Raw genomic sequence first — 24,850 nt, 5'->3', positions numbered from 1 at the left:
CTTCTATATGGTATCTTGGTTTTTCTGACTGGAGGAGGGAGACACATCTTCCCCCCTCTTATCTGGAAACATGTCTTGGAGCAGCCATCATAGCTGGTCCTGAGTTTGGGGGCTGGAGCTTTGGGAATCTCACCCTGCTGCAGGATTCTTTACAGTGGATTTGTTGGCCTTGGGAATTGGGAAAGGTGCAGGTCTGCCTTTGCTAGAACAAGATGCCCAAATCCAGCTGTGCATGGCCGTGGCCCCAGAGAATGCTCAACTACAGCTCCTACATGAGGCTGCTGGTCCCAGTAAAAGCCTCGAGTCAGGTTTTCTAACTGCAAACCTTTCTGAGTTAGGTAGGATGAAGCCGCCAGATGCCACCGGGGTACAGAAATGAGAGTTGTTAGGCAGTCACCCTTTAAGCACTGTGAGCCCAGCATGAGTTCACAGTTTCAACAGGGAGATGCAGCCTGCAAGAACTGACCAACACTGACCAGAACATTCATTGGAGCCTTCCAGGCCCAGCAGTGCCTTTGGGCCATGACTGATGCCTGCCAGAGCAAAGCCCCCTTCTCTTTAAGTGTTTTCCCTGCTGCTGGGATGACACAGCTGATTTCCCAATTCAGGACAGTGACACCCCATCTCCCATGTGATCCTTGTTCCCCCCAGTGTTTCCATATAGTACTGACTCATTCCATATGGTACTGACTCATTTCTCTCAGCAGCGTTTCATTGCATCAAGCCTCTGTACCTTCAGCAAGACTCAAGAGACAGTGGGGTTGCTTCTGGGCTCCACATACCAGGTTTATCCACTTAAAACAGGAATCTACAGCATCTGTTGAGCCAAATTGCCTTATGAAGCCCATTTTTTGAGCCTTGGCTGCCTGGTGGATGTCCCAGGACCTGGCTGCAGCATCCTCAATGGGAGTAGCAGGGCACTGGAACATGGGGAACCTACAGACAGGACTGAGACACATCTCATCATCCAGGTATGTAACACCTGCTTCAGTCCTATTGTCCCAATAGCTTTGAACCACCTTTCCACTGGCAAACCTTGGGTAAATGGATTAGCCAGGCACAATTCCTACTCTGGGGTTATTGCTGCTGCTGCTGCCAGGCTGGGGCAGATGGGATCTCCTGACTGGTCTCATCCTGGGGAGGGGACTGAAAAGCTGCAGTGGGAGAATCCTTCTCCCCGTCAGGTTTTCTGCTCTCTGGAGAGTCATTCCAGATCAGAAGCATGAGAAATAGTACTTCTTCCCAAACATTTGTTTCCATTAGGCATTTAAATAGCTCCCTGGGACATTTCATCCTGCCCGCAGTAGCCAAATTCTTAACCTTGGAGATTTCCTCCGGCACTGAAGCATCTGTGTGAAACAGTTCTCAGTTCTGTATTTGTCACCCACAGATTTGCTGAGTTTCTTGGTCTCCTGTTAAGAAGCAGGGAGGCAGAAGCTCCTCCTCCAGCTCCTCTGATCCATTAAGCACCTTAGTTACTGAGCTAACTAACAATTTCCAGAGCAGCTGGGAGTCCTTTCTTCCCTTCTCTCTCTTCTAAGAAGCCTCCAAACCTACTCATAAACACAGCTAAAGAGTTCAGCCTACTCTGAATGACATTATGATTTTTGTAGAGGAATATAATGCTTTCCTCTACTGATATTAGAGGAGGAAGAGTTGCTTATAACTGGTATTTGATCTTTCATAGAATCATGGAATCACTGAGGTTGGAAAAGACCTCAGATCACCAGGACCAGCCCCAGCCCACCCCGCCATGCCCACTAGCCTATTGCTGTTACCAGGGAGAAAAGGCCAACACTTACCTGGCTACAACCTCCATTCAGGGAGTTGTAGACAGTGATTTCACCAAATGCTTTGAACTTCCCTGGCCTGCATTGTTGCAGGGAAGTCCCCAGTGCCAGCAACTTGGGTATCAAAGAGGCAAAGAGGGAGACCAGAGAGGGACATTACAAATTCCCCCAATTAGTGCATTTCTGTATTTTCCTTACTAAAACCTCAGTGCTTGTTCTTTGCACAGAGTGGGTGACAAGCCCTGTTGTGAAGACTGCCTCTTCTCAAAAGTGCACAGGATCATGGCAGAGCAATGGTCCATATACTCCAAACCAGTCCCAGCAGACAGCAGGGAGCTGTGGGTCCTATTACTGCAGTGTTCCTGCATCACCGTGCTGCTCGGAGGCCTCTTCTACAACTGGCTCCTTGCATCCCTGGAGTACCCCCAGCACATCTCCATTGCAATGGCTGTTACCTTCAGCCTGCTCCTCCTCCTCTCCCTGTTCTTGGTGCATCCTGTGCGCTGTGCCTTCAGCATCGCCATGCCAACACTGGGCACCAAGCAGGGCCGCAAGCTCCTCTTGTCAGCCTGCATCATGATAGTGGTGGTTAACATCACCCCCAACATCATCAGCAACATCAAGACCTTACTGCAGGTCATCCTGTGCATCTCCAAGAATTCCTCTGAGAGCATTTTGAATTCCACTGATCTGCTGGAGAACGCTTCCTGGAGGCTGGGGGGTGAAATCCAAAATTACGCTATTTTGAGGCCCATGGATGGACACGTTCAGTTTTCACTGATGAAGAACAACTCCTTGATTAACCAGGTGCACCTCGCTGGTGAGAAAGCCAGGAAGGATTTTTTGGCTGTTGAGGTGTTGGTCAAAGATTGTGTGCGAGCAGGCAACAAACTGGTCGCTGCCTTCTCCGTGCTCTACCTCTGCTTTGAGTCTGTCTGGTACTTGAAGAATTATCTCACCAACCTCCGCTTCGACAATGTTTACATCACCAAGAAGCTGCAGCGTTTGGCTGAGGATGGAGGAGCCTCCCATTTGCTGGTGGGCTCAGCCCAACACCTCATCCACCCCACGGGCCTCCGGCTGTCCCGCGAGGAGTTGACACTGAGCCTGGCGCAGGCGCTGCGCCTCTCGGTGGCCCTGCTGCTGGTGCTGGTGGTGGTGGCACTGGAGCACCTTGTCTTTGGCGTAGCAGATGTGGCAGTGAGGAGGATGGCTCAGCTCTCTGCAGTGCCCATCACACTCAGCATCAAATACCAGGTGAGTGCTGCTTGGGGCACACAGCTGGGTTGGCCTTCTGCAACTCCTTGAAGGAGGTTGTGTAAGGTGGGGGTTGGCCTCTGCTCCCCAGTAACTGTGATAGAACAAGAGGTGATAGAACAAGACTTTAAGTTGTGCCAGGGGAGATTCAGGTTGGAAATAAGGAAGAATTTATTCTCAGAAAGAATGGTGATGTATTGGCACAGGCTGCCAAGGGAAGTGGTGGGGTCACCATGCCTGGGGTGCTTAAGAGCCATGAGGATATGGCACTGAGGGCTGTGGTTTAGTGGGCAGTTTTGGTGGTAGGTGGATGATTGAACTAGATGGTCTTAGAGGTCATTTCCAACCTTAATGTTTCTCTGATTCTATGATTCGCATTCTGCTTTTTAATTCCCCTATTCTACCTTTCCATCTTCCTCCTGCTCCAGCCTGTGCACGTCCTAACTTAGATTACTGCTTACATTGAGGCAATAAGGGCACACAAATCCAGGCTCATGCCTCATTTAACCTCTTACTCTCTTTATTTCAGGCTGGAATAGACTTCTTGAAAATCCCATTTGCTGTGAGTGACGTTAATAGGAGTTACCACCACTCCCTGAACTTTGGCTCTGCTGGCTGCAGGATCAGCCCTCCAATACCTCCAAACCCCTCCGTACTGCTGGTTGTGGGGCTGCTCTTCTGCATTATTTATGCCACTGTGTTCCTGGAAACCTACGCACGCCGCCTGTGCAGGAAAATTGCTGCTTCCTTCTTTGAGAGCCAGGAGGACGAGCGGGTACATTACCTCTATGGCAAGCTGTCCCGGAAGCACAGGGAGACACAATGTGGCTGAGAAATGAAGGGAATTTTGGACAAAGACCTTTGGCAATAACCGGGTGTGCAAAGAGATCACAGAATTCACTCTCCACAGTCAGAGAAGTGGTTGGAATCTGGGAGCAATATATGCCACATAAATAGAGAAAAAGGCCAAAAGTGACATTTTGCATTAATCTACATTCACTTTCTAGTCTTAATTCAATCTAGAACTCAAATGAGAATGTTGGAAAAGGAACCCAAGATAGCTCCTATGACTGTGAGGGTGCTGGCAGCGTTATGCAAAGCTAAGTGTGCATGGGAGGTGGGTGGAGGAAGTGCTCCTTCACCGCCCTCGTCACTGATGGAGGAAGTGCACCCTTCATCGATTCTTATCATCATCAAGATTGGAAAGAAAATGAGATAATCTCATCCAACCACTTCCTTTCCCCCTGAAGTGATCCCTACAGGCAGCAAGCAATAAACCCCAACAACATTAGAGTTGATTGAAAATCCATTATAGAATCACAGACTGCTCTAGAACATGTCACTCAGTGCCACATCCACATCTACACTTTTCTTGAAGATCTCCAGGAGTATTAATTAATTTATTATTATTTAGTTATTGTTGAGAATATCTATTATTTATGATATAAAGTGTTGTTTTAACCTGCTGAAATAAATTCATGACCTTGTGACCATGAGAAACAGCTCCTGGGAATGGGAGGGAGTAGGAATCAGTGCATGAGGACTTGCTGAAATCTCTTCACCAGGGCTCTCCAGAATAACAGATAGAGCAGCTGTAGGACTACGGAAGAGGAGGAGGGCAGCCAAGAAAAGGTCAGCTCAGGTCAATATCCAGGAGGATATAGAAGTGGCAGAGTGAAACCTGACATTGGAGCCAGCGCTTTGCAGGGAGCAGAACGGGGCAGGACGTGGAAAGCTGGGCTTTGCTAGAGCGATATCTAGTTGTATGTGTTGGGTTGCTTCAAACTCAGAAATGGTGATATTGTAACTAATATGCAAAAATCCATCACTGACACATACCTGTTGAAAGAGGCAGATCAGAACCTGGATAAGGACAAGAGCCACGAGGAGAGGGAGCTGAACCAGTGCCAGCCTCAAAACAAAGCAACTTTGCAGCTTCATTTCTTCAAAGCATGTCTATTATTTCCCTCTCTTCTCCCATTAGAGTCTTCATTAAGATAATTATTTGGCATAATGCACTTCAAAGAGATTAAATTACAGAAGTGAAGTGGCAGCTGCAAATACACAAAGTTCTATCAGCTTCTGAGAAGCTTGAAACAAAGTAGATCTGGATTATTTTTTGAGCATCTATCTAACAAAACCCTGGTATATTTATCTCCCCAGGTTTCTTAATTCCATTTTCTTTCAGCTCCCCCTAAATTTTAACTACTGAAGATTGATTCTGGAAAGTTTTTACTTTTAAACACTAAGTTCAGAATGAAAGAAGCCTTGATTCGGGTACTTGCATCAGTTTGAAATAATAATGATCAGTGTCAGATGCTGCTATTCTGCCTATGCCTCCAGCATCACAGCTGTCATAAACCTGTGCCTGAAGCAGAGTGCTGCCATTGCCATTTTGCAGGTGGGTCTTCAGGGATTCAAAAGAGATTTGTATTAACATTTCGCACACATTGCACCAGTTTCTTTGGTTTCAGTGATGAGAGTGGTGGAAGAGTTTGAGCTTTGGAGGAACATTGGAGAGTAGGTGATCAATGAGCTCTGTCATGGCAATGCTGGGGTTGGTTCATTAGCGAGGAAGCAATACATGTGACATGTTACAACTTTCAGAAAACCATCCTTTTGGGAAGAGCTTTTAGAGATCTTGTTTGTTTGTTTGTTTGTTCCACCAAGGAGGAACCAAATGTACTGAAATGAGCTCAAGACATGAGACAGCTGCAGAGATTCCAGAAGTGACAGGCAGCACCCCACAGTTTTCCTCATTTTGGTTCTTTCGAACTGAAGATTGTGTGACGTTTCACTCTGACTCAATGCTTCACATTTCGCAACTGTGAATTTCCATGTTAGTGCTTTGTAACAAGCCTTCAGCCCACAGGAACAGAAGGAAAGGGGGAAGAAGCAGTGGCAGTCACTCCAGATGAGTGCTCACAGCCAGGATGGCCAATGGCCCAGGGGTCATATTTGTATATGTTTTCTAGTTATAGGCTGCTCCAATCACTGCTCCAATCACTGCTCTCAATTACTCCTTCCAGTTGGAATAGGTGGCAAGTTCTCTTTGTGTTTAGGCCCAAATGAGCCCACAGCTGCCAAAGGAAAAGCACGAGGTTCACATTGCAGAAAGGTCGAGTTAGATGGAAGCCACAGTGGGGTCAGGGAGTAACTTCAGGGAGGGATAATGTATGGCAGCTCTGCTGAAAACACTGCACAGAGAATCAGGATGCTGCAGTCAGAGCAGCCAAGCTGTGCTCCTGACTGAGGACAACTATGTTGACTGATGAGTGTGGCAGTGCCTTTAGCCTGACAGTGTCATGAAACAGTACCATGGAATAGTGAATCTACTAAAAAAGTGAGGAAAGATAGAACAAAGTGCATCCTGAGGAGAGATGGGCACGGCAAGGACCTGCCACTGAATCCCCAGCTCAGGGCTGATCCAGAGAACAAAGTCCTGGGGCAGGATGCAGTGAGCCCAAAGGGAAGAAAAGGAAAGGGAAGAAGAGGGTATTTGCCCTTCACAACTGATCCAAAGCTGAACAAAATATCACAGAATGGAGTGAAAAACTACAGTGACTGCACCTCATAAAGCTGACTGGAGCTAAACCCAGGGAAAAGGGGGAAAGTCTTATTTGTCACAGCAAGGCAGAGCTCGGGGACAGATTGCTGCTTAGGCAGAAGAGCATGGGGGCTGGGCAGGTGGTTTTTTATCCACACTGGGCCTGTAGAATCCGTTCTTGGAAATGTGCCTTTAAAGCCACAGACTGGAATCTCTCAACATTGAAAATCCCTCACAATATGGAGACAGGTGCCTGTGCCTGGGATTAATGGTGTGTCTCTGCTCCTAATTGCAATGTAATCTAATTGAACAGTGAACTTTTCTCCTTGCCCTTTCCTCCACTCCACAGGTTAGGCATGATGAGCACTCTATCTTTGCAATCACAGTTGCTCTTTCCATCTGAAAATACATTTTCTGAGAGGCTGCAGAGACATCAGGAGAGAGCACAGAGCTGACAGCAGAGTCAGGCTGCTGCTGCATTAACCTGTTCTGGGGGGAAACACATCTCAGCCTGGGATAGATACGAACAGCCCGGCCTGGCCAGCAGAACTCCCAGCACAGCATGGGTAAGACTTTCCCCAGTGGTGCCCCAGAGTGGCACCGCTGTTTCTTTGAGATGGGGTGACTGTGGGACAGCTAATGGGAGGAGGTTTAAGATCCCCAGGGAAAGCATGGCTCTGCCCCAGCTCAAGGGAAATGTGGAAGGCATCACCCTGGTCCCATCCTCTTGAGATGAGGAAGGAAGACAGGACTCCAGCTGGGCTCCTTCCTCCACCTCCTCCTGTTCACCCTCCTCCTCCTCTCCTTGGCTCAGCAGTGCACCAGGACCCAACAAGTGTAGGTGGGGAGCAGGCACGTGAGGGGGATCTGGGGGGACTGTGGGGGGTCCCCAGGGCTGGGAAGAAGGTTGCAGGGGTTGGGGTTTTCTGGATTCTCCCTGCCTCTCCTAGCACTGGTTCAGCAGGGTGGGGAAAGAGGGAGTGGGCTGGGGAAAGGGGGAGTGGAGAGGGATGTTGCAGGAGAGGTGGGTGGAGAAGAAAGGGGAGGGGGAAAGAGTTGGGAAGGAGGGGAGCTCACCAGTGCTTGCAGAACCCGTGCAGCACCCATGGAGAACAGTTCAGCCAGCCCAGGAAACATGCTGGGCAACCAAACATTGGGCAGGATGCCTCAACAGCCCCTGGAGCTCCAGGTGGTCACCATCCTGCTGGTGCTGCTCATCTGCGGGGTGGGCATAGCAGGCAATGCCATGGTGGTGCTGGTGGTGCTGCGCACCAAGCACATGGTGACCCCAACCAACTGCTACCTGGTGAGCCTGGCTGTGGCTGACCTGCTGGTACTGCTGGTTGCTGGGCTGCCCAACATCTCTGAAGTGGTGGCTTCCTGGGTGTACGGCTACGCTGGATGCCTCTGCATCACCTACCTGCAGTACCTGGGCATCAACATCTCCTCCTGGTCCATCACCGCCTTCACAGTGGAGCGCTACATCGCAATCTGCCACGCCATCAGGGCACAGCTCCTGTGCACCGTGGCCCGTGCCAAGTGCATCATCTTCTCACTGTGGATCTTCACCTCCCTCTATTGCCTCATGTGGTTCTTCTTAGTGGATACATCCCAGGTCACATTCTCAGATGGGGAACAGGTCAGCTGTGGCTACCGTGTCTCCAGAAGCCTTTACATGCCCATTTATTTCTTGGATTTTGCTGTCTTCTACGTCATCCCGTTGGGACTTGCAGCTGTCCTCTATGGCCTCAGTGCCCGCATTCTATACATGAGCCCCCTGTCTGCTGCACCACAGCACGCCCTGGGCTCAGCACATCGGGGTGGCTCCCTCCAGCAATCCTGCCAGGGCAGCAGAGGGACTCTGAGATCCCGCAAGCAGGTATGGGACCCCGTGGGCTGCAAGTTCTGTGTCCATGGGACCGGTGCTTTGGGTGGGAGGAATGCTCCAATAGCTTGCTTCTTTTTGTGGGGGTCCAGGAGGGTCGTTTTGCTGGAAAATGGGCTCCCTCTGCCTTGTCTGAGCTCTGCAGAGCTGCCTGCATCACTGGGAGTGGCTGAAGTGCAGGGGTTTGGGTGGATAATTAATACTCATTGCCTGCTATGTCCTGGGATGAGTCAGTATCTAGGCATGGGACCTTGCATGAAGGCTGTCCCATTCATGTTTCAAGCTCTGAGACATGGTCTGTATCAAAGTCAAGGGTTGAACTTGGAAGGTGGCTGAAGCCTCTGAAATCAGCACTTCTGTTGCCTTTGAGCAAGATATTTCCAGCCAGCTTGCAGTAGTTTTCAGCCTGTCTTGAAGTCCTCATTTCCCCAACTTGTTGCTTGACCTGCATAGGGTCTACCACTGCTGAGGAGAAATGATTCAGAGTCACGGAAGGTGAGTGAGCATCTCAGGAGTGAATATTTCTTTAAGAACTTACGGGCTGGATGATGGCATTCCAGCCCCTGGAAGCATCCTATGCTCTTTTCTCTGGCAGTTTTCTTGAGATCTCCATTATCCCCTTCAATATCACAGCAGGCAAAACCTCCCCTGGCCGGGTCACATCTCAGAGCTGGGGTCACAGGAGCATAAGGGAAATTGTTGATCACAGCCTGAACCTCTGATTAACCATCTGAGGCAAGCAAGGAGTCAGCTGCAGGAGCACAGGTGAAGGTAATTCAGCTATGCTCCCAGGAGGAGTGGAGCTTGGCTCCACCTCACCTAGATCCCATTTAAGGGCTGACCACCACTAAGGCAGCATCTCTTTTTGGAGGCTGTTCTTGTGTGGAGTTCTGGTGGTGACCCTCAACACTGGTGAGCATCCATCTGGACTGAAGGCCTCTGAGTTGGTGAGTCTTTTCTTAGATACCCTCTGACTATTTATAATTACAACAATACACTTGTATTATTCCAACTACACACAGGAGTAAAGATGCTGTTGTGTTTAATGATGTCATGATGTATACACCTGTCCAGTAATTTGCAGGGGTAACATGAGGACCCATCTTGAGCCAGGGTGTCAGCGGGACAGAGCAGGACGGGGCAGAGCTCCGACAGCGGGGATTCGGTCTGCAGCAGGAGCAGCAAACCCTGCCCGGCTGCGGCAGAGCTTTTCTGATGAGCAGCTCTAACTGCGCTTCTTGGCACGTTAATTACCCGAGACCGTGGCTGGAGGGAAGAGGCGGCGTGCCCGGTGATGGCACCTGTCTGTCACACTGCTGGGAAGTGCTGACAGCCCTTGAAAATGTCACCAGGAGCTGAAGGGTCCCGTCCTGAGCATCCGAAGTGAGGACAGTGTCGGAAACGGCTCTAATAGGAAACGCTCCAAACCGCGGGGGTGTGAAGGAGGACCTGCTGTCCGAGGCGGATGGTTGGACAGGGTTGTTCATCCCCTGCAGAAGAAAAGCACGGACCGAGCTGCAGCCTCCTCCGTGCTCGGGGCCGCTAGAGGGATTCCTAACAGCCGTGCTGGCATTTAGAGAGACGCAGCGGCTGAAAAGCAAATGAACGACCAGTTGTACATGATGCTCCATTGCGTTCAGCCTCAGAAAGGACTGCAACCAACTCACCTCTCAACCCCTCTCAGCTCCAATAGCTCCTTTCTTCTCGGGAAAGTTCTGTTGCCACCACGTACCATTTCTACTCAAAGCATTACAGGAAGGCAACGCTGTTTGTAACTAAGTAAAAAAAGAAAAAAACAAAACAATGACAAAACACTCCAAGAAAAGCAGAAAACTGAGTGTGATCCAAGTGCTCGTTTCCTTATAGAGGGCTGGAGTCATTGCACAACCCCTTTTTGACCTTTGAAACACCATTGCCTCAATATGCTTGCAGCATTGATGCTTACTCATACTTTCCTCCTCGGGGATGCATGTATTCTATGCGCATTTGCTGGAGGATGGTTGCCACCTACCAAAAAGGGCTGTCAAGTTTATTAAGATCATTGGAGTTCCAGTAGAGAAAAAGAAGAAATAACATTTTCTTCAGCAATTTGAGTCAAGCTGAGGGCAATTACTGCTCAGTGCTGAATTCTCAGTACCTTCTTGTTCCTAATGCACTGACGGAGTGCTTCCCCACTGTTCTGTAAATTAAATTAACCCACACTGATGAGCTGAGCAGCTCCCATATCAGCGAAGTCAGGAATTCATGTAGGACTCCAGGCAGTCTCATCTGTTTGCAATGCTGTACCAGGAGCCCCATCCATGGGAGGGCAAAGTAAACCAGTATGCCCCAGGCAGGTGAGGTTTACTCCTGGTATCCCCAAAACTCAACATTATACTTTTGCACAGTTTCATTTCCTCATTGATTTATTGCTATTTTTTCTTGTTTTGTTTTCCTTCTTCCCTGCCACAGAAATTCCCACGATTATTTCCAACTTATTTCCAGGCTGATGGCTGCTGGTCCTGAGGAACCACAGAATCATTAAGGTTGGAAAGACCACTAAGATCACCAGGCCCAACTCCAGCCTATCCCACCATGCTCATTAACCTTGTCCCTCAGTGATACATCTCCATGTTTCTTGAGCATCTCCAGGGACAGTGATTCCCCCACCTTCCTGGGCAGCCTGTGCTGTGGATGGAAGGCCTTTGAATGGTATTGAAAACCTATCAGTTAAAGGTTTTCCTTATGCAAAACTGCATCACAAACAAGATGAATTCAAAGAGGAGTAGAAGTCCCATGGTTTTTGATTCTGTTTGAAAGAGGTATGAGTGATATTACGTAATACCTGTCTGCAGTTCCTCCAGGTGGGAAGGCTCTGCTGGAGCTTTAGCTTCACCTGGCTCTTTCTCTTCTCCATCTCCCCACTCACCAGGTGACCAAGATGCTGGCCATCGTGGTGGTCCTCTTTGCCCTTCTATGGCTGCCATACCGCATGCTGGTGGTGGTGAACTCTTTCATGGACCCCCCAATACCTCAACATCTGGTTCCTCCTCTTCTGCCGGATGTGCATCTACTTGAACAGTGCCATCAACCCCATCATCTACAGCCTGATGTCGCAGAGATTCAGAGCTGCCTTCAGGAAGCTCTGCAGGTATGGATGGAATAGCATGGAGGTGCCCACACCACGCAGCATCCTGGTGCTCTATAGCAGAGCAAAGGATGGCTCTCAGGGCAGCTCCAAGCACGGCACCCACCAGGATTACCTGAATGGTCCCCCTGCACGTGAGAAGAGAAGCAGGGCTGCCACACAGACACCAGGACCCTGACACAATGCAGGCAGTGGGAGCTGTGCGACTGTGTGCACCACGCTGGGAAAGTGCCAACAGAAATTGCTTGGGCATTGAGGCAAGCTTAAGTTAATACCTCTCCAGGGCATTTAACAGAATGGATTCTTAGAGGCAAATTAATTTGCTTTTCCTTAATGCTAATTTATACTTGTGTGTTGAAGCGTTAGGCGCAGGTCAATGTTCAGCATCTCTAAAGAATCTGTAGTTAAATATAGCGGTGTAATGCCATTCTGTGTTAAGTGCAAGTGCAGCTGCTTGTCAAGTCAGGCCAGAGCATGGGAAGGAAACATGGGAAGAGAAGGGCAGTCAAGGAAAAACTGCTGCCAGAGCAGGTTTCCTAGAGGGTGAGCTTCCCCTGCCCAAATGCAGGAGACACCTGATGTGAGCTGCTCCTCCAGGGATCTGCTGGAGTTAGTGGGACAATGAGGCACTTTCTCCTCTCATTCCAGATGAACACACTCCTCTGGTGTGTTATTTTCTTCCACCAACACCAAAGGGACCAGTGTGCCTCTCCAATGGAGACTCATGCGTTACACATGGCTGAAGCTGGGTATCACAAACCTCACCCTGTGCTGCTGGAAAGATTACTGTGCCAACCAGCCCAAGGACACTTGCCCCAGACTCACAAGCAACTCTCTGGACTGGGAGTAAATTGTAAGAGATTACACACAAGGCAGATGCCAACTCTCCTGCCAAGTAAAACAAGAGGCAGCCACTGGTAACCCTAAAGTGACTGCACACAATTCTTCAAGCAGCCAGTTCAGCCTCAGCATCCACCACTGACTGCTTCACAGCAAACCAGAGCATTTAATCAGATCCTTACCTCTGCTTTGGAAAAGGTCTGTGAGATACTTCAAAGCAGACACGATTAAAAAATCTCTCATTATGTCTATGGAAAATAACTGGGAAACAGACCTCACTCCACGAAGGGAAGGGTTCAGGATCTATTTCATTTCCGTGTGGGGTGGCTTTGCATGTGTGATTATTATATTGTGAGTTATTAAATCATGTATTATGGCCCAAAATAACTTGAGGATGAAGAAAGAAAGCGCTCGTTTTGCAGATAATTAGGAAACTGTTTATGTGGAAATGGAGGTTTCATATCGTATTATTTTGGTCTATTTCTGAATATCAGATCTTCAGGAGCGAAGTTCCTCATCATTCATAAGGAAACTCTGCACAGAAATTACAGAGTTGCTTCATGAAGAGAAAGGAAATCCCTTTGCTGCAGTGCAAGAAGAACACTTAGCACAAGGAACGAGAAGCAAGCGATTTGCTGCTAACGGTCTTTTCTATTGCAGAGATGTCTTTTCCTTAGTGCCGTAATTTGCTACCAGCTTGCAAGCACTGTGGGGTCAGAGAGGAGAAGCGGGCTGGGGATGTGCGCTCTGTGCAGAGCAGCAGGAAAGCCAGCCTCGTCCTACAGCCACTTGGGGTGAGAATTCAGTGCCTGAGCTGCAGAGCCCTCCTGTGAGCCAAGTTCAGGGCACTGCTCGGCTTGGGGTGGGATGTTGGCAGCCCAGGCCTCTGCCAGCTCAGCCCATCTCTGCAAACTCATTTCTGTCTCTCCATCACATTTCCAGGCTCTGAAATTTTTGTTCAGCAGACTTAAGACTCAAGTAAAACTCTCTTCTCTTTTCCCTTTTCTGCCCTTATCTGCCCACGTACTGTGTGACCTCGTTGCTATTTCTTGAGACATAATTGGCAGTTAAATTCCCCCGGCACAACGAGACCTCTAGTAAATGCACTGCAGTGTTAAATTCTGCAGATGAGCGAAGAGCTCCTGATCCTTCTTCTTGCACATACACTGACACACTGGGACAGTTGGAGAGGGCTTTAGGTGGAGCAGTGTTCCATGTTTCAGGTGAAGAACAGTGTTCAGCTTGCCAAGGAGATGATGGTGGAAGAGGAAATAAGTCATCAGTGGGAAGGACTGACAAGAAATACCTTTGATGCTGCAGCTGATGGCTCCTGGGGGTGCTTTGGCTGGATGGAGGCTGAAGTCTCACCCCAGCCCTCCTCATACAGAGCTGAAGGCCAGGAGGAGATGCTCCTGCTCCCTGCATAGATGGATGGTGAAGTATGACTGTGCTGTCCCTGGGCTGGACAGGTCACTCCCAAAGGACAGTGAGGCTCAGATTGCATCTTCCACCTCCCACCAGTGCTGCCCTTCTGTCACAGGATCAGTGCCTCTGTCCCTATTCTCACATGTCGGGCTCCTCTCTCCTCTCACTCAGCTGGGAGCAGTGCAGGGGATGTTACCCCAAAACACCAGCCCCTGAGGCAAAGCCCCAAGCACTGTTCCCTCCACCCTGGGGAAGGGGCATGCTCATCCTTTTGCCATTACTAATATTTTTGAAGCAATACATCATTGCTCCAGCAGGAGACCCACCTCCCTGATGCCTCCACACATGGCCAAAGATCTGCTTGGTTCATCAGCCTAAGATTTATGAGGTGCAAAGGGCTCTGGTTACCCTGCTGCTCCCTCCCTTCTCCCCCGTGGCTGGGTGAATGAATTGCTGCTGGCTCCTCTGATATCAGAAGTAAAGAAAGCACAAGGGAGAGCAAAGCCCTCATTCCACCAAACTCATCTCCCTAAGTCCTTACCAGAGCAAAGACCTTTCATCATGAGTCTCCTTGCACCCCACAGAAGCAGGAGGGAGACCCTATTGCCTGCAGAGGCTGAGCCTGTGTCTCAGCAGCCCCTCTGCACAGCCCAGCTTTGCTCATGTGAGACACTCCAGAAATAGAAAAGGGATTTAAGGTTTCAGCTATTCTGCATTCCTCCAGCCCTGATGGCTCTGCCTGGCACAGGGCTCTGTTCTCCCACCCTCCCCCTAAATCACACTTCCCCTCGCTACCATTTCCCCATCCCTCATGTCTGGCTTTCCCATTACTTCATCCATTCACTACAAAATTTGGGGGGCTAATCTGGATGTAAGAGCCCATGACTTCAGGTTTACTAAGAGCAAGTGAGTTTTTGCACCAGCAGGACAGATTGCTGACAAGCATTTGCATCCATCCATTTATGGGCTTATGGGGTTGATGCTGCACAGGGTCCCAAGGCCCTCCTGTAATTGCCTCTTCTCTGTGCACTCAGCAACAGTGCAGCATTGCTTCTTTCCCCTGTTTGTGTCTTGACCACATCCACAAGCCTTTAAATCAGTGCAGGGAAACAGAAGGTGGCAGGTTAGCAAGAAAGAATTACCCTATTTCCAAGCACAGAGGCACGGCGCCTGGGGAGCAGGCAGCAATGCATCATCTGGAAGAAATCTGGCAGCAGCCCCAGGGGATGGCAGGCAGCACAGGGACCTGTTGAGGGAATACTGATGGAGCTCTGACTGCTGCATGGACACAGCCCAGGTGGCTTGGTGCTGACACACGGCTCCCAGAGCATCGCTGCATTTGGGATGAAGCTTTAATGGCAGCACAACAGCACTGTCTGCAATTGGTTTCCTGCACAGTTCAAGAGAAGAAATGTGAGCTGAATGGCTGGGGAAGTTTGGGGACTGGAGCCTGGCTCACCTCCTCCTCCATGTCTGGGTCATCCTTCCCCTCCGAGCTGAGTCACCCTCTAGAGAAAACGCAACCAATAGGTTATTTATGAGACAAGGTCCGAATTAGCACGTGCCTGTCATCCAGTGCAAGGCACTCACAAAGATAAACATCGATACAGTGAGCAGATAACTGTTTATTATTGCACGTAATCCAGCAGAACAACTGACAGAAAACTCCGGACAGCAGTACATGGATTGTAGTACACAGCTTGCAAAATCAGTGATGAAGGTATTTTTGTGTGAAGAGTGAAACATATCTGCATCTTCGTAAGACCTGAAAAGTATAACACGATATCCTACTCAGTTTTGAAAGCATGCAAATTGAGGTAAATCTGTTCTTTTGCATCTAAGAAAACGAAATCCCCAAGGGGCTATATACCTATGTGTATATATATCCATATCTCAGTGCAATACGGATATATTTGTACGTCACATAAAAGCAAATCTACCTACTGTTCTCAGAATGTTAATAGGAGGAAAGCACATTGTCGTGTGCACATCACATGCATAAAAAACAGGGGCATGAGCTGGGAGGGGGGGGGGTGGGATTATCTTAACATTGTTGAAAGAAGACCTTTCTTTGTGCTCAGTGATAAATAAAAGCCCCTCAGGTCTCTCAATGGGAATTGTCTTGGTAGCTGATAAAAGCAGCTGACATTGAGAGGATGAACAAGGATAAAATGCCAACGGCAGCAGGGCATGGGGTTTGCAATACATTTATATTTCAGAAAAGAAAAAGAAAGAAAAGGAAAAAAAAGAAAGAAGCAAATTGCTACTAAACTACGCTCTGTGGAAGTGTAGATGGTGCTGCACAGCTTTCTCAGGACTGGTACAGCCACATAGCTTTTAGGAAGGGATCACATTCACTTCTCCCACAGTGAACACCACGTACTTGCTACTGTGGCAACATTCCTGAGCTGAATATGGTTAAAAAATAAACTTGGTTCACAAAGAAAAGTACCAAATTATTCTCACTTTCTTATAACATTTAGAGTACAGAAATTAGGCAGGTTTTGTCCTGTGTCTCCAGTCAGTGTAAACTCCTGCCTGTCTGCCATTTGCCTCTGCCATCCTTTCAGACTGACCTTTGGAGCAGACTGGCCATCTGTGTTTTCCCTCGACCATCTCTTCCACGTTCTTTCCAGTCTCTCAGGTTTTCCCACCCAGTCCTGTGCTGTGAGACTTCAGAATACACAGAGGTGCACAACCGACTATAAATAACATTTCCGATTAACTTAAAAATAGACACAAAATACATATTGCTCTTAAAAGAAGGAAGAAACACGTCCAAGCACTCAGCCTCACACTAAACTGTAACTTCATCTGTGCCGACTTTCTAAGCTCGCACTGCTAAGGATCAAAGCAGATCACAGTGGCAACATCTCCTTCCAAAGGTCACTCTCTGTCGCAGCTTTGGGAAGAATTGCTGCAAACTGTCCTGGCCTCTAAGCCTGGCACAAAAGAACAACAGCTCTATTGCCCCTCTATGCTCTACCATTGCTGAAAGGCTGGCTGCTGCGTAGTTTTGCGCCCAAACACACTGGAGTCACTCGGGTCTCTGCACCTTTCTCCTTTCAGGAATAACTTCACCTCTCCCATGACAGCCACCCTCCGTGCTCTGCTAGGAAAGGCTGCCTGCCCTATATCAGTGAAAAAGCAGCACTGGAGCCCCCTCACAGCTCAATGCTACGAGGAGGAGGAACCTGTGGGTTATAGAGGGGTATTGTTCAGTAAGTACCTCCTTTTAATTGTAACCTGCACCATTTTCATAGGAAAAATAATTAAAAAAACAAACAAGCAAGAGGGGGTAAAGGGGCACATTGATTTCCTTTCCCATTACAGTGGGAAGTTACCTGCTGCAAGACTCTTTCACACAGAGCATTGTTGGTGGCAGGAGAGCGCTCGGATGGTGCCCAGTCCTGAAATGGGCACCGTCTGCACCCACAGCACCCCTGGGCACACCAGCAGCTTTGCACCAGCCAGCCCCTCACACCCCACCCCACAGCCCCGACTGCAGCTCATCAGCGGGCACCGGCAGGGCTCTGGTCACACTTCACCAAGCCCAGTGTCAACATACTCCCCCTCTCAGTCCTCCATACATGGAAAATGACTCCAGATGATGGGGAAAGGAGACTTTTTGCTTGTCTCTTTGGATGACATACAAGCATGGAGGGAGATGCTGTCCAGCCCCAGCACGGCTCTCAGGAGTCATTTTGGTTGTTGCACAATGTTGCATTTTTCAGGCCATGGATAATATTCTTTGGGAAATCTCCAACATCAAGTTAACCAAGAGAATTACAAAACACATCACAGTGCGTGGATGAGACCTTCTCACTCATTTTCCTACAGCTAAAGATAAATTCCTCATCCCTGGCAAGACAGGGCAGTTGATGGCTTTGGCGAGAATAATTTAATGCAACTGCAATTTTATACAAAGAAGAGAAGGAGGTTGAGTTGTAGAAATTCTGGCTTTGTCTTGGTAGATCACAGAGACCAGCCACAGCCTGGGAGCAGGGAGACTGAACGGAGGATCTTCAGGTACTTTTACTTAAGGTTCATGTTTGCAGTGCAACCTTGGGATCTCAAGTCCTCCTCATAGGTGTTTCCAGATGACTGAGATTTAATCCCCACCAAGGTCCAAGGTCTCAGTGAGCAGCAACGCCTGTCACAGACACAGATGAATGGGAGAGTTAAGGGGGAGCAAAACATGCAATGGACATACAACCACTGCTGTCTGTATAGCTTTCATCTCTGCAGGCTGGGTGGTGACTACTACAACAATGAAGGCAGTGCCCAGCAGTTTCAACCCTGAAGAAGAAAGCCTAATACCTGAGGCATGGGAGGAGCACCCTGCATTTTGTCCATGTGAGGCCCAAGGGTCAGTCTCAGCCATGATGTTGTTTTAGCAATAGTTGAGCCCAAGGTGACAAAAATCTTGTGCAAACTCATGACACATTCCTGTGTCGAGAAACCCCACAGCCACAAGAAACCTCACAAGATTTTATTGCCACAAAGTTCAAATGCAAGCCCACATCCTAACTCAGGTGGAAGACTTGAGCGAGCTCCAGTTCAACTTTAGTCAGATACACACTGCAGCTCATACTGATCTCGAGTAACTCAAGTACGTAACAGTGGTGGAACTAGCACTGGTGCAAGGAGATCTGAAAACTCCAGTTTCATATTTGCTTTGTGCTTCTGCCTCTTGCTGGGCTGAGTGCCAACAAATATTACAACACACCAACTATCTGGCTTTTGAAGAGCACACTGAAAGGATTTCTTGCAGCACGTTTGCAGAAAACAAATTTCAATTTAGCATTGCATATTCTCACACTGGAATTCTCATTCTTTGAAACCCATCCTTCCAACAGGGAGGGCAAAACTACACTGCGGGGCTGCATTCAATAAAAACAGCTCAATTTTGAGGAAATCAATAAATATCCACTGAGGTGACTCCACAGATCAGTTCTGGATTAGACAAGAGATAAGTGAGATTCTCAACACCTATTGAATAAATGCTCTTATGTTTCTATCACCAGAGCACTTGTCAATGAGTGACTTGTGTTGGCAATAAGGTTGGTCAACTGCTAAATGTCCACAGTGAGGTCTACAAATTGAGGACAAAATCTCATCGTCTTTCTTACCTTGTCCAAGGGGGACCTCATGTCAAAAAGTGTACAAACAGGATGGCCAGACCAATGTTCAGTAAGATGACCATGCAGATCACAATTGTGTTAGGTCCCTGAAAGAAAAAACAATGACAGAGTATTACACACCATAGTTCTAAGTGGGGAGACCTCATACAGCTGCCTTGATTCTGCTGTTTGGATGCATGAAAACCACCCATTCCCAGTGGGCGTGCATCTGGCCTGAATTTCAAACTAGTTGAATATCTATCACTACCTACCACTACTCTACTACTATTTCTCCCTCACAAATGCCTTAAAGGAAACCCTGGCCACTTGCATAGAAAAAGCCAGGTCCATTTCAATCTGTTCCTCTGAACTCCTTTCTCCTTACAAACACATAATCTGCGTTTGTAAAGCCACCGCTTCCAGGACAAACAAATCCATCTGTATGCTCTTATCTCAGACTAAAATACTTCCAAGTGGTGCTTTTTCTAAAGTCGCAATGGAATTGCTCCTGTCAAAAGGACTGTGAGAAGAAGCAGGCTAACAAAATGCAAGGCATTACAGCCGTATTTGCTCACAGCAAAATGAATCTCGAGGAATACTCTTTAAACCCAAGAAATCAATTGATGATTTGATAACACGAGTTAGCTCATAAGGTGCACCTACAGAAGTGAAGTAATGCATAAAAATAACACGTCCTGCGTGCTCTTCTAAACTTCCCAAATCCATGCAAAGGGATGGGAAAAGGGGAAGAATGTAGGGAAAAAAGTCATAAAATGTCTGTTTCCCTCAAATTTTGAAATTCCAGACTTATTTCACTGGACCCACCATGGAAGCCCTCATGGCTGGGGACACGGGAAGGACAGGAGGAAATGACCTTCTGTGCCCCCCATAGATCTCAAGGGACCCTCTGGACTGAGCAGTGTGGGAAAAGTTTCCAGAGGTATTTGTGAGGTCGCCGAGGCCCAGGGCTGACCCCCAGCATTTTGGTCTGCATGAAGCTTAGGCTTGGACAGCAAGCTTCCAAACCAAATGCTGTCCCCAAATCGTGTTTAAAGCCCACACTGAGCCAAACCCAGCAGGTGAAAATGGAGAATCTCTTCCAAAAGGCTGTGGGGCCCAAAAGGAGCCCCAAACCGCCATCACCACATCACCTCGTCACCCTCCTCTGCGTCCTGCGCTGCTGCCACTGCCATCACCGGGGCTGGGCTCCGCTTGGCCCCCGCCTTGTGCTCCGTCCGGCCCGGTGCCCGGCCCTCAGTCTTTCTGTCAGCAGCGGGCTCACTCCTGCTCACTGCCTTGTGCTCAGGGCTGAGTCGTTGCCGGGGCTGCTTGTGCTCCTTGGGATGTGGATGCTGCTCCACATTGGCTTCCACCTGGGGCGTGTGCCTCTCCATGGGCTCCTGTATTGGCACCGGGGTGCCCCCATGCCGCTGAGGCTCTATCTGGGGCTCTGGGGATGGCGGCCCACGCTCAGAGAGCGGCTCCTCCTCATAGTCCGCAGCGGGGGAGACAGGGGATGTCCTGACGGCGTAGCTGTGGTAGCCCTTGTAGTGCTCGGCATCAGACCCGCGCGCCATGCGCTGCAGCGGCCCGATCTCCATCTGCTCGGCTGGCCGCGCTGAGCCCCGTGATGCCGGCCTTCCTTCGCCATCAGACGCACCACCACCACCCGCCCCAGCCCAGCTGCCAGGCCGCAGGGCTCCGTCCTGCTGGGCCTTGGCCCGTTTGGCTTCTGGAGGGGTGCTGGCGGGACTGGGGGCCGGACTGCGGCGGCGGGGGGCTTCATCCTGCTCGTGCAGCTGGGGGCTCTCGGGGGGCGTTGGAGGCGGCGGGGCGCCCTTGGGCTGAGGAGGTGTCGCTTCCTCCATGTTGACGGCGTGCTCTGCGTTCTCCATTATCTCCTGCAGCAGCCTCCGCTTCTGGTACTCGGGACCTGCAGAGACAGGGGAGGTGGGAGAGGGTCCAGGGGAGGCAGCAGGGGCTCAGCAAGGGCATGGCTCCCTGCTCCACGTGCCAGCACTCCATCAGAAAATAAAACACACCAGCCCAAACCCAGAGCTCACAGCACCTTGCTGTCACCTTCCCTGAGAAACAACCCTGGCTGTCTCAGGACATGTTTTTGTAGCTGCAAACTCACCCTGTGCTTTTCCCCTTTTTGGCTAGAACAAGATCCCGAGAGAATGGAGTGAGGCTGCATTTTCCACTGCCTGCCCCAGACCAGAGCCTGTTTCCATAAGGGATTTCCTGTAGATGCAGATCCCTGCCTCACACTGCCCTGTAGGGAGGAGCAGGCCAGGAGCTCCACATGAGACTCAAGAAGTAAAAATCTACACCCCAGCTTTTTGTGGTTTGGTGTCACACAGAAGGATTATCCTGAGCCTAAAGGGATCAAGCTCTCATCCAAGCTTTCTCTTTTTTTTTTTTCCCAGCTGGAAAACTCTTCACTGTGGCTTCTTTGGTGTCTAACAGAGTGGGAACAAACAATTACATGGGGAGGCTCCCTGCCTCCTCAAGAAAGGGAGGTATCCCCAGGTGATCCCCGTTGTGCTCTATGGGAAAAAACAGGTTTCTTATGCACAGATTGGGGCAGGCAATGGGGCCAGCCCTCCTCTCTGCACTGACGCAGGCACCAGCAAAATCAGCTGGCACCATCACACAAGGTGACTCAGGGCTTCGGGTTTCGTTCTGGCCACATCTCCCATGCTGACTTGTCAGCTCTTAGCAACACTGCTGTCACTTCAGTTATTCACCTATCATTAAATCTTTACTTCTTGTTAACCCTGGGCCAGGTCTGCAAAGCAAATGGTTGAGGAAATCAAGCAGAGCCTGACACTGAGGGCAGTCCATCATTCTCTGGTGCTGGCGGAGCAAAATCCACCAGGGAATGACGAGGAAAGTCTGAAAACCAACTGCACACAGTGCTCTGCATAATGGGACCTTGACAGGGGTCCTTGCATGTCCCTGCAGTGCCCGCAGCAAAGAGAACACGAGCACGCTCCCTATAGGCATCGTGGGGTTGCAAACCAGCACGTCCAAAAGAAAGCACCTGGTTTTGGAAATGGTGTTGGTCTCATTCTGCTGAATCCTAGTAATGCTGAGAAGTGCAGACATACAGGGCTTGGCACGTGCTCCTTAACAGCACAGATCTTGGAGCCACACTGTCCCCAGCTGCTTCATGGTTCCTCCCCTCGTCTCCTCCACCCCAAGGACTAACGCAGACTTGACCCTACTCTGGAAATTGGAGATTGGTGCTTCATTCCCTCTAATAAATCATGGGTGTGATTTGCACGCTGCTAACTCCTGCCCACTCAGGGCAATGTCTCTGCTCCAACGGGGTGGTGGGGAGAGAGGGCACTGATTTTAGCTGCTCTGCCCTGCCTACACGCTCCCGTCAATCAGCAGGCAACCCATTCAGGGCCATTTATTTCTGGCTGCAAATGGATTATTTGGAAGCCTTTTCAACAGTTGTTCAGACTTCTCAAAATAGGCTGCCCGCAGCACCGGGCTCCTTGCTATCTCTTGGTGCTCTCTTCACCTCCTAAATAATTCACACCAAAACTCCCAGCTGCCTGGAAGGGACTGCACAGCCCAGTCATCCTCCCTTCCACAGCATCCACCTCACTTCCTTCACCTCCCTCTATTTTACATTTTAGCAAGAACTTTGGCTTTCATCCCTCCTCTCTATGTCTTTAGGGCTGACATCCTAAAGGAAACGCAGAGCTAAATACTTATTAAAGAAATGCAGCTGCCAAACACTGCCAGGCTCTCCTGGATGTGTGACCAGACATCACAAGTCCTAGCAAAATCTAAGGGTGGATTTCTGCCTTTTTGATCTTGGAAGGTGCAGCCCTGCAAGAAGACACATCTTTCCTTGTTATATTCCTATCACTTAGTGAATGTGGAGATTAAAGAGAATTACAGAAGAAAAACACACACCAGCCTCACACGTGGCTATGAGACCCATTGTGCAGAGATCATTTCATTTGTCTCATTCAGCTGCTGCAGGTGGAAGAAGTAATCCAGCTAGATAACAAAAACCTCCCAGCAGGAATTTCAGTTTCCCCTACTTCTGCACTATAAATACCCCAGTGTGCAAAGGGTGGACGTGTAGCTGTGAGTGGCAGCTGAGGGGCTTATGCCAGGATCAAGTGATGTTTAGCTATTGTTAAATGAAGTGTCACATGTTGGCTCATGCCTGTGCCCAGCCACTGTGGTGGTTCCCAGCCCAAAGGCAGCTCCGATGCCCTGCAGTGCAGCAGGAGGAAGGGGCATATTATTAAGGAAATAATATTTTCCATTATCAACTATCGTACAGGATATTACAGCTCCTAATTAGCTGAACCTGAATGCACTCTTGGTGCAGTTTGCAGCCCCACAGGATATGGGTTATGAGTCAGTGTGCAAAGCTGTCCTAAGGAAAAGCAACTGCAGTTCAAGGGATGTAGCCACAGGAGCGCTGCAGATGGCCCCCAGCTCTCTGCTGGCCCTGGGAGACATTGGGAGGGCTTCATAGTGGGGGAAAGAGGCAGGGAGCTTGGAGAGCTGCAGATTTCCTCCAGGCTATGGTAAAACCTTGCAACAGATAGAACAGCAGTGTAAGGAGGTCAGCAAATTACCCATGTGCAGGGGGCTGGCTGTACTTGTGCTAAAGTGGATCTGAGATAGATAGAAGGGCAGCTTCCCAAGTTATAAAGTGTGAGAAGCACTGGAACAGATTCCCAAAGATATTGAAAAATCCCTCTTAGAAGAAGCCTCTTGTCTTACCTGGCTGGTAGAAGTCTGGGGAGAGCTCCCTGGCCATCATCCTGGCTATGCCTGACTCGTTGTTAGCTGCCTGAGCTGCCTGCTCAGAGCTTTCAGCCTTGGCTTTAGCGTGAGTTGTCCTGCAGAGGGAAGAAAGGACAACAGTGAGTGCTGTCTAAGCTGACATGGGCCCAGACTTTCAGCAAGGGGCACAAAGTGTTTAAGGCTGAGGTGTAACCAGCAAATGGATCAGGTATATTTGCAAACATGAGCATGCTCACATGTTGCATGGAGGCAGCAGGTGCTGCCAAATGGACAATTCACAAAGACACCCGCTCTGAGGAATGCCCAAAGCACCTTTGCAGACATCAGAGGAGCACAGAGAGACAGCAAGGTGATGGTTGGACAACACTGCACTGTCACCACCCCTGAGCGAGCTGCTGCACCTCACCAACAGCAGCACACCTCTTGTCAGTACAACTGACACATTTCACCCCAAATTACATTCCTGGAGCTTCCCAGCAACTAATTCTGGCTTGTCCAACTCTGCTTGCTGCAGTCTAGAGACTGCTCTCACCTGGTGCTTGGAAAGGCAGAGCCATTGCTTTCCTCACAGCCTCGCTCCATGAGTCCTCTCTGCTCCTTCCCAGCACGCCTCCTGCTTTCTCCCTAGGGCCATCGGAGCATTCTGCCAGCCGGCTGTTGTATTCCTCACATGCCTCCCGCTCGCGGCCCTATGATCTTTATGCTAAAAGCAGGGCAAGCTTTGCAGCCCAGCTGCTCACAGTCTGGGAGGGAACTGACTTCAAACAGTAGGATCACACCTTAAGAATTAGGGAGGGTGAAGCACCATATGCTCAGCTGCTCTGCTCCACCTGTGGCTCATGGAGTCTTTCCCCATGCCCTAATGCTTCCCAGGGCTCCCTCTGTCTCCTGTGCTGCATGCAGCAGAGCATGCAATGGCAGCACCAGTGCAAAAACACTTATTTTTGAGCAGATGTGCAGCTAGCAGCCCTTCAGCACCAATTTATTACAAGTTTAACGAAGTCATACAATGTCTATCAAGCTATTTAAGTGATACCTATATTCTTCAAACTCAGGTTGGAATTTCAC

General features: G+C 49.4%; 2 protein-coding genes and 1 pseudogene across 3 annotated transcripts in view; 2 read left to right on the top strand and 1 right to left on the bottom strand.

Moving 5' to 3' along the window:
* The first annotated feature begins 517 nt into the window (after positions 1 to 517).
* OCSTAMP (osteoclast stimulatory transmembrane protein) lies at positions 518 to 4,537 on the top strand. Its single transcript, XM_015881670.3, has 3 exons — positions 518 to 971; positions 2,018 to 3,047; positions 3,577 to 4,537. The coding sequence occupies exons 1-3, from the start codon at positions 874 to 876 to the stop codon at positions 3,877 to 3,879; spliced, it is 1,431 nt and encodes a 476-aa protein (XP_015737156.2). The 5' UTR covers positions 518 to 873; the 3' UTR covers positions 3,880 to 4,537.
* Positions 4,538 to 7,623: 3,086 nt separating this feature from the next.
* Positions 7,624 to 16,126, top strand: LOC107322978 (thyrotropin-releasing hormone receptor-like; annotated as a pseudogene). The gene is made up of 2 exons (XR_014935954.1): positions 7,624 to 8,473; positions 11,391 to 16,126. The product of XR_014935954.1 is annotated as a thyrotropin-releasing hormone receptor-like (transcript).
* JPH2 (junctophilin 2) overlaps positions 15,477 to 24,850 on the bottom strand; it is a 23,346-nt gene continuing 13,972 nt past the window's right edge. Inside the window, exons 3-6 of the mRNA XM_015881608.3 lie at positions 23,759 to 23,877; positions 20,146 to 20,927; positions 19,004 to 19,101; positions 15,477 to 18,024 (exon numbers count right to left, since the gene is read on the bottom strand). Of these exons, the coding sequence (XP_015737094.2) occupies positions 19,021 to 19,101; positions 20,146 to 20,927; positions 23,759 to 23,877 (982 nt within the window). The 3' untranslated portion in view covers positions 15,477 to 18,024; positions 19,004 to 19,020. The remainder of the gene's footprint in view (positions 18,025 to 19,003; positions 19,102 to 20,145; positions 20,928 to 23,758; positions 23,878 to 24,850) is intronic.

The sequence above is a fragment of the Coturnix japonica genome, chromosome 19, assembly GCF_054131305.1.
Source record: "Coturnix japonica strain WE chromosome 19, WE-NBRP24, whole genome shotgun sequence".
NCBI classification, from domain to species: domain Eukaryota; kingdom Metazoa; phylum Chordata; class Aves; order Galliformes; family Phasianidae; genus Coturnix; species Coturnix japonica.
Note: the sequence above shows the minus strand (reverse complement) of the source record. Positions and strands in the feature narration are given on the sequence as shown.

What these genes read in the sequence shown, in the direction of transcription:
- OCSTAMP (XM_015881670.3), top strand. Translation starts at nt 874, where the DNA reads ATGTCCCAGGACCTGGCTGCAGCATCCTCAATGGGAGTAGCAGGGCAC. An exon ending in AGACACATCTCATCATCCAG is followed by an intron (nt 972 to 2,017) that starts GTATGTAACACC and finishes TTCTTTGCACAG; the next exon opens with AGTGGGTGACAAGCCCTGTT. An exon ending in CACTCAGCATCAAATACCAG is followed by an intron (nt 3,048 to 3,576) that starts GTGAGTGCTGCT and finishes TCTTTATTTCAG; the next exon opens with GCTGGAATAGACTTCTTGAA.